Source organism: Vanellus vanellus, assembly GCF_965231255.1.
Source record: "Vanellus vanellus genome assembly, chromosome: 3".
Classification (NCBI taxonomy): domain Eukaryota; kingdom Metazoa; phylum Chordata; class Aves; order Charadriiformes; family Charadriidae; genus Vanellus; species Vanellus vanellus.
The window spans coordinates 92,912,267-92,925,797 of record NC_138907.1 but is presented as its reverse complement, the minus strand read 5'-3'; the positions used below and the strand labels follow the sequence as shown (position 1 = coordinate 92,925,797).

At 39.7% G+C, this 13,531-nt stretch overlaps 1 protein-coding gene across 1 annotated transcript in view; it reads left to right on the top strand.

The window, feature by feature from the left end:
• Window positions 1-8,893: 8,893 nt before the first annotated feature.
• Window positions 8,894-13,531, top strand: part of MEI4 (meiotic double-stranded break formation protein 4) — a gene marked incomplete at both ends in the record, with an annotated part of 78,446 nt that continues 73,808 nt past the window's right edge. The window contains one exon of the mRNA XM_082480743.1: window positions 8,894-9,095. Within this exon, the coding sequence (XP_082336869.1) occupies window positions 8,894-9,095 (202 nt within the window). The remainder of the gene's footprint in view (window positions 9,096-13,531) is intronic.

Below are 13,531 nucleotides of genomic sequence, written 5' to 3'. Positions count from 1 at the left end.
AAGTTATACAATCAAGCAAGCTTATAGTAAAGAGCAAGCAAATGCTACAGTTGAGATGAAAAACTGTGCATTGATTTTGTAAGTCATAACTGAAAAAATCAAATAGTGAATTATTTCAACAAAAGTCTGGAATTTAGTTAGACCTAAACTAAGTAAAATTTAGTTAGGTAGAACTGAACTCAGTTAATTTTATGAACTACACTTATACAGTAGTTTTCATGGATTTAAATGAAGCCTCCTCTCTTCTAATGGAGGTTTTAGTGATGTCATAAGTCATGACAACTTGGTCTAGTTCCAAAGTTACACATCATAAAATTTAGGTTCACCTTCATTTCAGCCAATCCTCCTAATCATTTATTTTCTTAATAACTACTTGAGAAACACAGCTGGCAATCTTGTTAATTTTTTTTTTTTTCATATTTTCTTCTGATGTTTTTCCTCATTCAGCAGAAAAATGATTAAAGACATCATACACATTTTGGCAGATGGGTGATTGCCTCTTAAATCCTCCTATGGAATGGATATTTGTGGAGACTTATGGGACATGCAATTTTCTCCTCTTAAAATATGCACAGCCCAGCCTTTGTGGTTCTAATCCGCAGCCTGAGGTCCACGTACGGACCTTCAGATTTCTGGGCAGCTGCATCAGGACATAACTTGTATGGATTTTATTTGAATTTGAAATTGTATTACTTGAGTCATGCCATGCAAGTTTTAAAAAGCATCTTCATTTGTATCTACTGATGCTCACATTCATATATCACCACCATTTTATTTCAGGCATGGGAACCATGGTAGTGTGACCTTCTCATGCTGCAAGCAGATGCTCTCCTTCTCTGCAGCAACAGCTCAGCTGTAGGAAGAAAGGATCTATGTCAGGTCCACTGCCCTTCCCTGATGGGCTCCAGGAACCTCAGGAAGCACAGGATAAGAGTTTCAAAGCAGATACAGTATTGATTGCAGCTCCCTTGATCTGTTAAAATTATGTTCAACCCTTCAGCTGTAAAGCTCAGTAACCACTGAGCTTTAAGTGTGATGGGATTTTTCTGAGGGAAGGAAAGTTGTATGTGGAGGGGACAAAGTGTTTTACCTTTGTGGCCCAGTTGCTATAGTTGAAACATATTAGTCAGATAACATTCTGTGCCTCTTTACCACAACCTGTTTTACTTTGTCACTTTTATCTATTTATGTGTGTGTGTAGCTATCTATCTATCTATCCATCTGTCTAAATCTGTATGTATATATTTATGTGTGTATACTTCTATATATGACCTATTCCATTTATATCACATAATGCATTAGAAATTAGTTCTACTAGTCTAAACTATTTAACATTTTCTGAGGACTGTTTCTTTTTTCTCCTTTTTTTTTTTTCCATATTTGCTAGATATAAGTAATTCCAGACTCCAATAATCTACATTTTTAATAATTTAACCTGAAGCTTACATTTCGCACCAGGAAAAATGCATGAATTAATGGTTTAAGCTTATTAAACTCAGTGGGACACATTTACAATTAGTGAAAAACTGACAAAACTCCTTTTAAGTGAATGAAATTGTAGCAATTTACATAGCTCAGCAGATGGCCCTCCCTCTCCTCACCTATGAGAGCATTACCATCCTTTGGGGGGAGAAGTTACCCTAATTTTGAAGAGTAAACCAGACTGCTTAGTCTATAAGAATAGGTCTGTTAATCACTAATTATGTGTGTGCCTGTGTGCGAGTGAGTGTGTGCAAACAATATAAACTTCCACAAAATAGCCGCTTTCCAGTATCTGAAGGGCTCCTACAAGAAAGCTGGAGAGGGACTTTTTACAAGGGCATGTAGTGATAGGACGAGGGGTAATGGATTCAAACTGGAAGAGGGTAGATTTAGAATAGATATTAGGAAAATATTTTTCACTATGAAGGTGGTAAGACACTGGAACAGGTTGCCCAGAAAAGTTGTAGATGCCCCTTCCCTAGAAGCGTTCAAGGCCAGGCTGGATGGGGCTTTGAGCAACTTGGTCTAGTGGAAGGTGTCCCTTTCTATGAAAATTACCAAATGTCTACATTGTCCTTTGTGGACCAAAGGAAGAAGGGTACTTTGGTGCCTGGTCAATCGGTGTGGATTTCCTAAGGCGCAGGGCTTCCTTGTGCTTGGCACCAGCTGCGTGGCGCAGCCAGACTGATATTGCACAGTGCATGACCTGGGTCTCCTCTAGGTCTCATGAAGTTACAGAATATAGCACAGATATGCTGTTAGGGCCGGAAATCAACTTCCACATTGCTACACAGTGCAAAGCCTGTGGATATTTTTTAGTAGAAGACTTCTCAGCACTACTACCAAGGTATCCTGACACAATTCATGGGAAGAATGAGACTGACAAAGGCAGGTGCCGACGCAGGAGCCTCTTGAGGGAGTCAAAATTCTTACCCATGTGTAAGACGGCCAGACTGTATGCAATTTCCTCCAGTGTAGATCAGAGCAGTATGTCCCCATACAGGTCACAGCTTCCAAAACCTCTCCTGATTTTAGGTCTTGAAGAGTGAATTTTTTACAAATACAGATAGTAGCTACTTTAACCAGTTTCTGCCCAGAACTCAGTGGCCAGAGGGCTCACCTGCAATGTGGCACACACATACTCACTCACTTCTGAGTCAGTGTTCAAGCCCACCTCTCTCACCTTGCAGCCCTACTCACCAGATTATAGGCTATCTTCAGCTGGTCAGGGAGAAGGTAGGGGCAGAGCACTCTGCTTTTGGTTTGGGTTGGTTTGGTTTGAAGGGACTTCTGGAGGCTGCCTAGTCAGCTCTACATCCCACTTCAAGTAGCACTAGCACCACAACCAACATTGCTATTACAGCTCTTCCATCAAAGGAATGAATGCTTTGATGGACAGCATGTTACATGGTATCTATCATACATGACTCATCACATAAAGGTAATTTGGTTTCTTAGCTGAAAGTAGGGAAAGTTCCAGTCCTTGCTGCAGAAAAATACACACTAGCTGGAGTGGGAATCAAAACTGAAACCCTCATATTCCTGACAGGTAATTGCTCTTTCACTATATTAAATCTCCCTGTAGCCTAAAGAGTATTTAATTCTTCTGTTCAAAGCAGAGCATTTTTAGCAAAAGGAATTGAGAGAAACGTCTTCCAGAACACCACTGTGGTTGCTGGGTGCAATGCTCCTGTGGGACACAAGTTGCAAATTTCCCCCCAGAAGAAAAGAATTTACTCTGTATCCTTCAAGCTCTGAACAATAAACTACTGGTTAGACAGGCGAGGTGCTAGGACTGTGCACTAGCACTGTGGCTTAAGCAGGCTAGCATCTGGCATTTTTTGTGTGTGAAGTGTGATTAAGTATGTTCCAAGAGGTGAAACTCGTTTAATGAAAACTTATGCCAGACCCACCTGAGTCAATAGAAATGGACATTGTAACCCACAATTTAGCTGACACCCAAGGTTTGCATAGAGGAATGCCAATCAAAATGTCTCAGGGTTAAATTAGAATAATATGGATATTTTAATGCATTCAGTTTTCTATATTACGAGGCAGTTAGTAAGGACTGTTCAGACGCTCTCTGATACTAGCCCTGCATGTAGAAGCGTAATCTGAATTTTGTATATCCTAGGATAGCTATTTAATAGCATTTACCTCTTCATCTCTCTGCTTTTTTATAAACTTCATAAAGAAAACCTTGTGGAGTTACAATAAAAAGTACTAAATTAAATGAAAACTCTTTTATATGTCCTTACTTGAATTTTTCTTTCTTCCCAGATGTCTGTTGTCTTATGCTGCGAAAATGGGAAAAAAGCTCTCACAAGTGTTTTTGTTAGTCTTAGATCAATGATGAAATGCAAATGTAGAAAATTGTCTGCTATATTGCCACATTCATTTTTAAACACATCTACACTAAAGTATGACCATCATTCTGATTACTTGCTTTTACCCTTTTTCTTGCCTGGTGGTGTGGGAATCTTTCAGTATTGATTTCCAGGTGGTGATTCTTTGAGGGAAAGCTTTTCTCTTTCTTTGGTATACACTGCATAGAAAAGAATGGAATCTGCTGTCATTATCTTGTGTGTACATCTAATTTTACAGTGTTGTATAAGGGATAACATTTAAATAAAGCACTGTAAAGTATCTATCCATAACAGAGCATACCATCATAACTGGTGGTATGTTGCCTCTTAACGGTAGCAAGTTTTGTTTGTTTCCCTGTTCTCCTCATATAATGTCCAACTTTATGTATTGCTGGTCAAGGTTTTCATTGCATCAGGTGCTGAAGTGTTACTTTTTTTTCCTGATGGTAATGCTTTTTTTCTGAACAGTAACTAAGAAGTCACAGCGTAACTCCCTGAACATCCTAAATCAGATGATTTGTTTAGAATTGCAGATTATGATCAAAGTGACTACTTGAACCATATTTCTGTCATCAGAATTACATACAAAATAGAGCCATCACAAACACATTACAATCTATTTTGAAAAGAGCACGATGTTGAGTAATCAAGAATCATGACACTAACATTTTTATTTTTAATTAAATATAGCACTGTAACACAGAAGAATGAAAGCTCAAATGAGAAGACACTGACATTCCTACTTGAGATTTTCACACGCTTTTCTCAAGCTGCTCTCTGTCTTGCCTCCCATCAGCTAAACAAAACTGCAAACTGGAACAGTTGAGACAGTATATTTCATACATGTTTTCAGACACTTCCAGCTCTCGGGTAAATTGAGATGCATTAAAATATAAAGATGTCTGATGAATTCTGACAGAATGTAGTTCTCCAAATGAAAAGTTATTCTTTCATATTTGCTCAAATTGTTGTTGATACTGTAGGCATCCAGTAAGAGCAGGGCCTGCATGTTCGACAGTAATGTAACCCATTTATTTTTAACAATTGATTGAAGCCTGTGTTTTCGGAGTTTGCTCTGACTTGACCATTGACTTGTCTGTAATTATTCAGCATGTGGATTGGTTAAATACTGAGAATTCATGACCTCTAATGTGATTAAACACCTGCACTGCTTTCATGTTTAATTATTAATAAAAGCAGCTAATTATTTTGTATGACCTTTTGCCTTGAATATATCCTTTGACTGTTCTTGAGATCAAAAGGCATCTTCAGAAACAGAGATCAAAAGAATTTATCTGCAACTAGTAGAATCGACTTCCTTCATGATCTACAAACTACTTATTTCAAATCAAAGCTTGATTTTACTGTTGGTTCACTTGAGATTACATACAGTGCTAATCACCCCATGTTTGGATATCAAAATGGAAATTGTATCTTATTTTTTATTTATTGGATATAACATTAATTTGCACATGTGCACAAATGCATGCACACACACATTGCTCATTTATAAAAAAATAAAGTTAGATCGTGTAATCACTGGGAATATACAATGCATAAAGTTAATACAAGTTCTTTGAAAAGTGTTCTTCAATAGAACAGGGTCAGACATGTCAGTGAATATGCAGTTGATTGTGCCCAGATTTCGCTGCTGTTGGATTAATAAAAAAGTCCTTAGAGATGTTCTGTTCAGGGAGGAGAGGGGGGAATCAGCTTTTTTCCACCTTGAAAACATTGGGATGCTTCAATTTATTTTAAAGGCAAACCTAAAAACTGTAAAAAGGGGTACCTTGGTTGGTATTCTGAAAGTTGCATACAATAAGTTTATGAGACATCCCTTTTAGCTACTACTAGCTCCAAATCCCCCCCAAAAGAGCACTGTGCATCTAAAACTAAATTTGTGCACCTCTTGGACGTTTAAGTACAAAATGATCAAGCAACAAGCATCTCTCCAGGCAGCTTTTTAATGGCAGAAGGTCTCAGGGATCGTTAGGTGCCACTCAGTAAGCCTACAATTGCTGGTAGGACTGCTACTCTCACAAAAAGCAGCCGGAGCCACTTTCTTATTTAGAACAGTAATAATGTTACCTCTGCCTAATTCTGCTTTTTAGATATATCTCTCTGTATATAAATCCCAGGTTTGCAGGTAAAAGCACTGATGTCTCTCAATCTTTTCTTTCAGTCAGAGTTGAAAAGATTGTGTGTTAAAATCTGGACATTCTGATCTACATAATGACTGTCCATTTTGCAAAGCATCTGCATTACTTACATGCACAAAAGATGCACAGAGAATGATAAACAAACTGTAGCTGCTGATATGTCACCATAATAAAAGGCTGGAGAATGTTTTGTTCTTTTTTCCCCTGGGTTTCACTGAGAAGTAATCGAAATAGTCAGAATCGAAATAGTCTGAATCAAAATAGTCTCTAAATTATTCACTCCCAATTTATTTTTATCATTTGAAGTCTAAAATGAAAGTTCCAATGTGTTAACATTTTTCTGTAGTTGGGATGGTAAATTTATTTTTCAAATTAAAAATATTAAGTATATTAGCTCAGAAGTCTACCACTACGTATCTCGTTAAAAAAGTTAGTTTTTTGAATAAATTAATTGTTGTTAAAAATAAAGCTGTTTAATTATCCAAGAACAAAAAATGGGGACAAGAATTTTAAAAGTATGTGTTTTTTGTCATATCTGAATACTTCTGTATTTAGAAAGATCAATCCCCCTCTACTTAAGAACTTGATACATTGTGATAACCCTCACGGCACCTAATGCACCTGACTTCATTACTAATTTCTTATCTCTCTCCCTGTCCTCCCTCCTCATCCACCTCACCTGAAAAGGTTCTGTTTCTGGCCAAGAAGGTCTTGATGCAATCTTTTCAGCACAGTTTGTGTAAAGAATACAATTTTACATAGAAAAATAGTCTCTTAAGTTAACTGGTGAGTTTTCATCACAGTGTTTCAGCTAAAAGGCAGCTTCTATTTCCAATCTACTGTTAAAGAAAATCTGTTTTGAAGTTTTATGATCTAATTTGCTCTTAGGACATCTGAACATAAGAAATGTTTAAGGTGACCAAAATTAATCAACAAAATAGCTCGAGACACCTTCACACAACTTAGAGCAGTAAAAATGACATGGACTTGAGACCATGAATAACATCAGTGTACAAACGGGGGGGGGGGGGGGGGGGAGGCTGGAGGGAGTCTTTTCAGGTGACAGGTGATGGTGAGCTCTGAACAGAAGTGTCACCTCAACCCTCAGCAGGTATTGTGGTTTCAGCCAAATTGACCACTAGGGACATGGGGCACCCCAAAATGGGACCAAGAGACGCTCCCCCCCACCTCTCTTCAAAGAGAGAGGCAGAGGAGAGAAAGAGAGACTTATGAGTTTAGAAGGAACTAAACTACTTTAATGAAATAATAATAATAAAATAAAAAGAAAATAATGAAATATATACAAAACCGTATCAAGCTCCCAGGATGACAATCATGTCACCAGCTGGCACTGGGGAAGTCCTAGACCAGACTCAGTGACAGATGGGAACTGGATTCCAGATCTGGACTCAGGATCAGGATCAAAGGCAGACAAACAGACAGAGTCCTCCTCGGATGCCGGCCACTGAAGAAAGAGGCCTGACCCTTTGATCCCTCAGCTTTTATAATGAGCATGAGGCAGATGGGATGGAATACCCTGTTGGACAGTTTTGGGTCACCTGTCCTGTCCGCTCCTCCCCGCAGGTGGGACCCCTCTATGCTTTTCTGCTTTTGATCCTCCAAGGTAGCAAATAACCAAGTTAGCTGCCCTTGGCTGTTATAGCAATAAGTATAAGCAGAAGCCTCTCTGCATACCATTCCTTGGCATCAACTACAAACACAGGTCTTACCACTCTGATGGAGAACACTGTCTGCACAATATGCAGTTAATTTCAGTAGTTAGAAGAGGCCCAGATAAGAAGCAAAGTTACTGCACAAAATTGGTCCTGTTTTAGCTCAAACCAGGACAGCAGGCCGAGTGCCAAAGCCATGCACCTGCACCCCTCTGCAGGGCCCCGCTTGCCCAGCGCTTGCCCTCTTCTTCGGCCTTGCTAATTCGGACATGTCTTTCAGGGCTCCACCGCTCCCCTTTCCTTCCCCTTCCAGACTGAGGAGGTCTTTGCCTTTGCTGCAAGGTGGCTGTTGAGGGATATGAATTTTTTAGCACAAATAAGTAAGTTTTCATTAGAATAAATTACGTGGTATTATAGTATGGTGTGATTTGTGCTGTTTGCTCGGCTTTACTTAGCATGAGTAGCTAGATTTGCTTTACCTAGCCTTTAGGCCAGAAGAAAGTTGTTAGTAATTTTCCTAGCAGCTGGTACAGTGCTGTGTTTAGCCTTTTAATACGGGAAAGTGTTTGATATCACATTGATGTTTCGGTAGTCCCAAGTTCGGGACTCATTGGTTCTCCACATCCTGCCCCCAAGGGCAGGTGCACAAGGAGTGTAAACCAGAAGATACGGGGGCTCCAACCCTCGGCTGAAAACTGCAAATCACCAAGATAAGAGCCTGCTTGCTTGGACACAGAAAAAGGATTTCAAAGAGATGTCAGAAAACCCCAGACTAAAAATCACCATTGGACTAGAAGACGCATGGACAGCATGTGATGGGCACGTGAGGGGCGGGTGTATGGATGACAAGGGTATAATTGCCCAGGGATTTCTTTGCTCAGGGTCCCTCTCTTTGGAGGCACCCAGCCCGGGCTGTTCTTGCTGCTGTAACCTTCCAATTAAATGAATTATTTTATGAAATCCAACGCCTGAGACTCTGCTGCAGGACACCGAGGGTTGAGCCTGAAGAAGGAAGAAGTGCCCCCAGAGTAACTGTGCGTGGGTGCGTGATACCACGAATGGTGTCTGAACGCTCGGGCAGCAGCTTCTCCTTTAACCATGGCCTTCGTTGTTCTCTCGCCCTCAGCTGTGGGAAGCCCCACGGCATGAGCCACTGTGCTCCAGAAACACCCGTAGGAGACACCCGTATCCGGCCGAGATAAACCCGAGCGGGATGAGGAGGGCCTGTACTGAAGGGGAGCCCTCGGGCCTGGGCCGGGGCCTCGGACCGGACGGGTCCAGCCGGGGCTGTGAGCCGGCGTCCCTCCCGCCAGGGGGCAGCGCGGAGCCGCGCGGTGCGCCTGTGGACGTCCGCCGGGCCCTGCCTCTCGCCATGGAGCCGGGGAGCGGCCCCCGTGGCGGGGCTGCCGCGGCAGGTGGGTTGTGGCCCGATGCCTTCAGGGTTTCGCAGGGGTCCCAGCCTCCCCGCGGCCGGCGAGGCAGTGAGGGAGGCTGGGCGAGGGCTCTAGGGCAGGAAAGCAGCGGCCTAAGGAGGTGCCCCCCAGTCCGCCGTCGCGCCGTGTCGGTGGGCTGCCTCCTCCGGCCGCGGCTGTGGCGGCGTTTGGGGACATCCTCCGTGTTTGTAAACCCCGCGTCTTTGGGTGGAGCTCTGGGGGTCGCCTGGGACAGCAGAGCCGGGGCGGCTGGGTCAGGCCGCCGGGGCTGGTTCTCCTTGTGGGCAGCCTGAAGGAGGTCTCGGCTGGGCGGTCTCGGGTGTTTCAGGAGCGGGTTCCTGAAGAAAGGTTCAGTTTAATGAACCTTCAGTGTTCAAGGCCAAGTTGGAGGGGGCTTTGAGCCACCTGGTCTAGTGGGAAGTGTCCCTGCCCATGGCAGGGGGGTTGGAACTAGATCTTCAAGGTCTCTTCCAACTCTATCCATTCTATGATTCTATGATTAATTGGCTTATTTGGAAGGAAATGGCAGCCTTCCTGTGAAAGGTGCATCTCTTACTTTTTATTATTAATGAAGGTAAGCTATGAATGACTTCTGCCTATGTGTATTTAGGGTCTTGGTTTTCTTTTCTGATATGCTACAAATCTGAAGTTTTTATTCATTTTGCCCAAGTCGCAAGTAAAAATGCTGTCTTGTTGCTAAGTTGTATTGGATAGGTGCTGGAATGCAATTAATGTGCATTAGTGCTCTGCTTGCTAAAACAAAGTGCCGTTAAATATACAGCTATAGTACAAAAGAATTATCAAAGAATTATCAATATTTTTACCTGAAGCTGCTTATTTCTAATGTCAGTGAATTGAAATGATTGTTTCTGATCACCCTATCCTTAGTAATTTAGAAATCGTAATGCTCAGTCTCTACATTTTTATCAGTTACTGACAGAAGAAAGTAATGGTTAATTTTCTTTTACTTCCCATTTGTTTTCCTAATCTGAATGAACTAGTAATTGAGCTGAAGTTTAAAAAATACTTTTCTTTTCAATGGACTTGGCTGCAAATGCTTGACAAGTCACTTCCACAGTCCACTGTCTTTTACCACTTCCAGTGCTTCATAAAGTACTATTCAGGCACTGCATATTTAATTGTGGTTATAGTTATGTTTAGTATCTATAGTATATATAAGACTTTGTTCTTTATTGCATACTGTATCCTTTCTAGAGTAACTAGGTTCCTAGTATTCCTCCTATTCTCTCTTGTCTTGTATTACAAACATTTGCTTTCTTTTGAACAATCTCATCTTTCGTTTTGCTAGTATAAAATTTGTGTAAGAAAGCCAAGAACAAGGTTTTTAAAATACAACAGATGCTTTCTGTTAACTTACCTGAAGGAAAATTTTTTCCTGAAAGGTACTGATCTTGCAGGTTTTAAAACTTGTGGAAATGGAACTGTTCAGGTGAAGGTTGAAAATGTGAAATTAAAAAGGAAAAGTATAGTGATATTTTAGTTGATATATTTTAACATGGGAAGAGAAGCGATGCAAAATAATCCCTATATAATCCTCCAAACTGTTCATGATTGATTTTTTTTTTTTAATTCTGCCTTTAAATTCTACATTCAAGAACTAATGCAGTCATTTCAGTAGCTAAAACTTAAGCTGCTTTCTTGTTGTAACTTGGCAGTATATAAAGACTAGTATTATTTTCCACAGTCCGAAATGCCAACTGTAAATTTATATTTTATGTAATTAATTCTTATTAGTACATGTGAAACTTTGTAAATGGCTAAGGGTCTGACTTTAATTGTCTATCTCATACAGCTATAATGATGAAATATATACCATCAATTTCCAAACCAAATGGATTTACACCCAGCTGATAAAGTGATTACAGTTTTCTTTTGGTAGGGGAAGAAATCTGTGCCAACGTAAGAATAGATACATTTATACCATTGAGTTATTCTTTAATTTTTGAACAGGAAGTTTTATAGAATAAATTCCCTTTTGTGCAAATATATGCAAGTCTTTAGTAGTGAGAATAGTAAAGAAAAACATGGTAGTGGTAACAGTACTGTGTGCCAGATTCATTGGATATTATTGTGACACAGCAAAAAAAAAAAGCCTGTTTGAAAAGAAAGTGCAAAGGGAAGAACTCACAGCTTGTAGGGAGAACATATACATAATTTAAAACTATCAGAAATCTCAGCCTTACATTAGCGTTTTTCAGTTGGCGTTTTCTAATGGGAATACAGCAGAAGTAAATCCTTTTATCTCTTTAAGGCTTCTATGGTGCCTAAGCTGTCCTTGCTGTCAATACTTTGTAATGTTTCTTTGAGAAGATGGACAAAATTGAACTCTTGAGTGACTTGTGATTCTTGTATGTCAAATCTGATATGATATTTCTGTTCTAGACATGTCACTACAATGGCATGTTGGAAAAAAGACAGTTAAAAAAACCTGCCAAATGATTCTGTACAGAAAGCAAAATGCCAGAACAGTCCAAACCTGGAAAGACTAAATCTAAGCAGTATCGATGTACTTGTGATATCTTAAATTGTGAATTTACACATTTTCAAATGGGAGGAAATAATTTCCTCGCATGCGATCTCACTGAAGAGTGAGGCACAGGAACTTTATGAGGGGCCAAGCTGATTGTTTTATGCTCATTTAATTCTGGGCATACTTGATGCTTTGTGTGTGTTTTACTTTGCACCTGTATGTTATTTTGTTTGTTTAAATGTTCACAAGGTTCTCTCACAACATTTTCCCATGATTTGGGGGTTTTATTCTAGAAAGATTTTTTTTTTTTTCAGAGTTATTCAAAAGATCTAGGATTGCAAATTACTTTTAAAAGGTGCTGATTTTCTCCTTGCAAAATTTAACTTGTTAGTTAGGTACTTAAATACTTTTTGAATGTCTCGGCTTCAGCTGCCTGTGATACACCAACTCATCTCACTGAAGTTAGCTGTCTACAATACACATATGTGCATCTGATCTAGTCATCTTAACTCTGTGTAGTCCAGGGGGGGAAACGGGTGTTTCTGGGTCATGACTTACTTCATCATGAGGTAGACGTACAAATCACTTGGCTTATTTTTGACATTAGAAATTTCCCATTGATGATAAATGAAGCCTAGACAGCTGGCTTAACTGTAGCCTTCTAAACTGTAGATTTCTGTAGTTAAGAGATAAATCCTGCCTCTAAAGTGTTACTGAAATCCTGAGGGGTTATGCTTGTTTATGTTCTTAAGTGCTATGAAATGGTTATAATTGGGGAGTGTTAAAAAGCTCTGAAATATTTTTCAAATCATTCATGTTACTTGTTTTCAGAGAATTTGTATGATTAGATTTTAGAAGCTAAAATGATTTAAAACTTAAAATATTGGAAGAAATAAATCATATTACATTTTAATCACGTTTTCTTGTACTTTTGACATAATGTATTTTAAATATTTATTATTTTCAGTATCATTTTAGCATCTTGAGCCCATTTAAAAAAGAATAAAAAAGATGTGGGTATTTTTTCCACCTTTATCTGCAGTGATAATCTTTACATATTAGTTAAATTAAAAATCGTGGCAACAAAATGGTTTCTGCTATTATGTTTGTGCCGTTAAAGACAGACCATCCACTGAATTTTAGAAGGAAAACCATTTTTTGGATATTTGTTACATAGTATTATTTAGGACTGTCTGAAGAGTTTTAGCTGTGTAGTAGTGGTGAATGGCAATTTGTTTCTGTCCTGCCAAATCCTTTTACATGTCCCATCTATTTCAAATGTGAAGAAAACTGAGCCCTTGAATGGCCTGGAGGTTAAATGAATAACAGTCTATTCTGTGTCTTACTCTATTATATTTTAAAATGCTGGGTCTTAGATGATAATGATCTGAATAACAAATAAAAGTCCTGTTCTAAGCAATAAGTTTTTGGCTATGACATTTGAGGAAGTTTCTTCCATTACTAGCCATGAATTTCATGAGCAAACTGAGAGGTCATGCCTAAGATATGCAATCCTGTGATGTAAATGAGTATTACTCAAATGTTGAATTATCTCAAACAAGTACAGGTTTTGGTTTTATTTTGAGATGCCTTATAATTTTAAACCACAGTAGAACGTAGCCCCCTTCGCCCTATTGCTCTGCAGCATCCCTGTTTCCAAGGTCGGTCAGAAAACTGTATGTAACGCTCAGAATCACAGAATGGTAGGGGTTGGAAGGGACCTTTGGAGATCATCCAGTCCAACCCTCTCGCCAAAGCAGGTTCACCTAGAGCAGGTTGCACAGGATCACATCCAGGCGGGTTTTGAATGTCTCCAGAGAAGGAGATTCCACAACCTCTCTGGGCAGCCTGTTCCAGTGCTCTGCCACCCTCAAAGTAAAGAAGTTTTTCCTCATGTTGAAACGGAATTTTCTGTGTTCCGGATTGT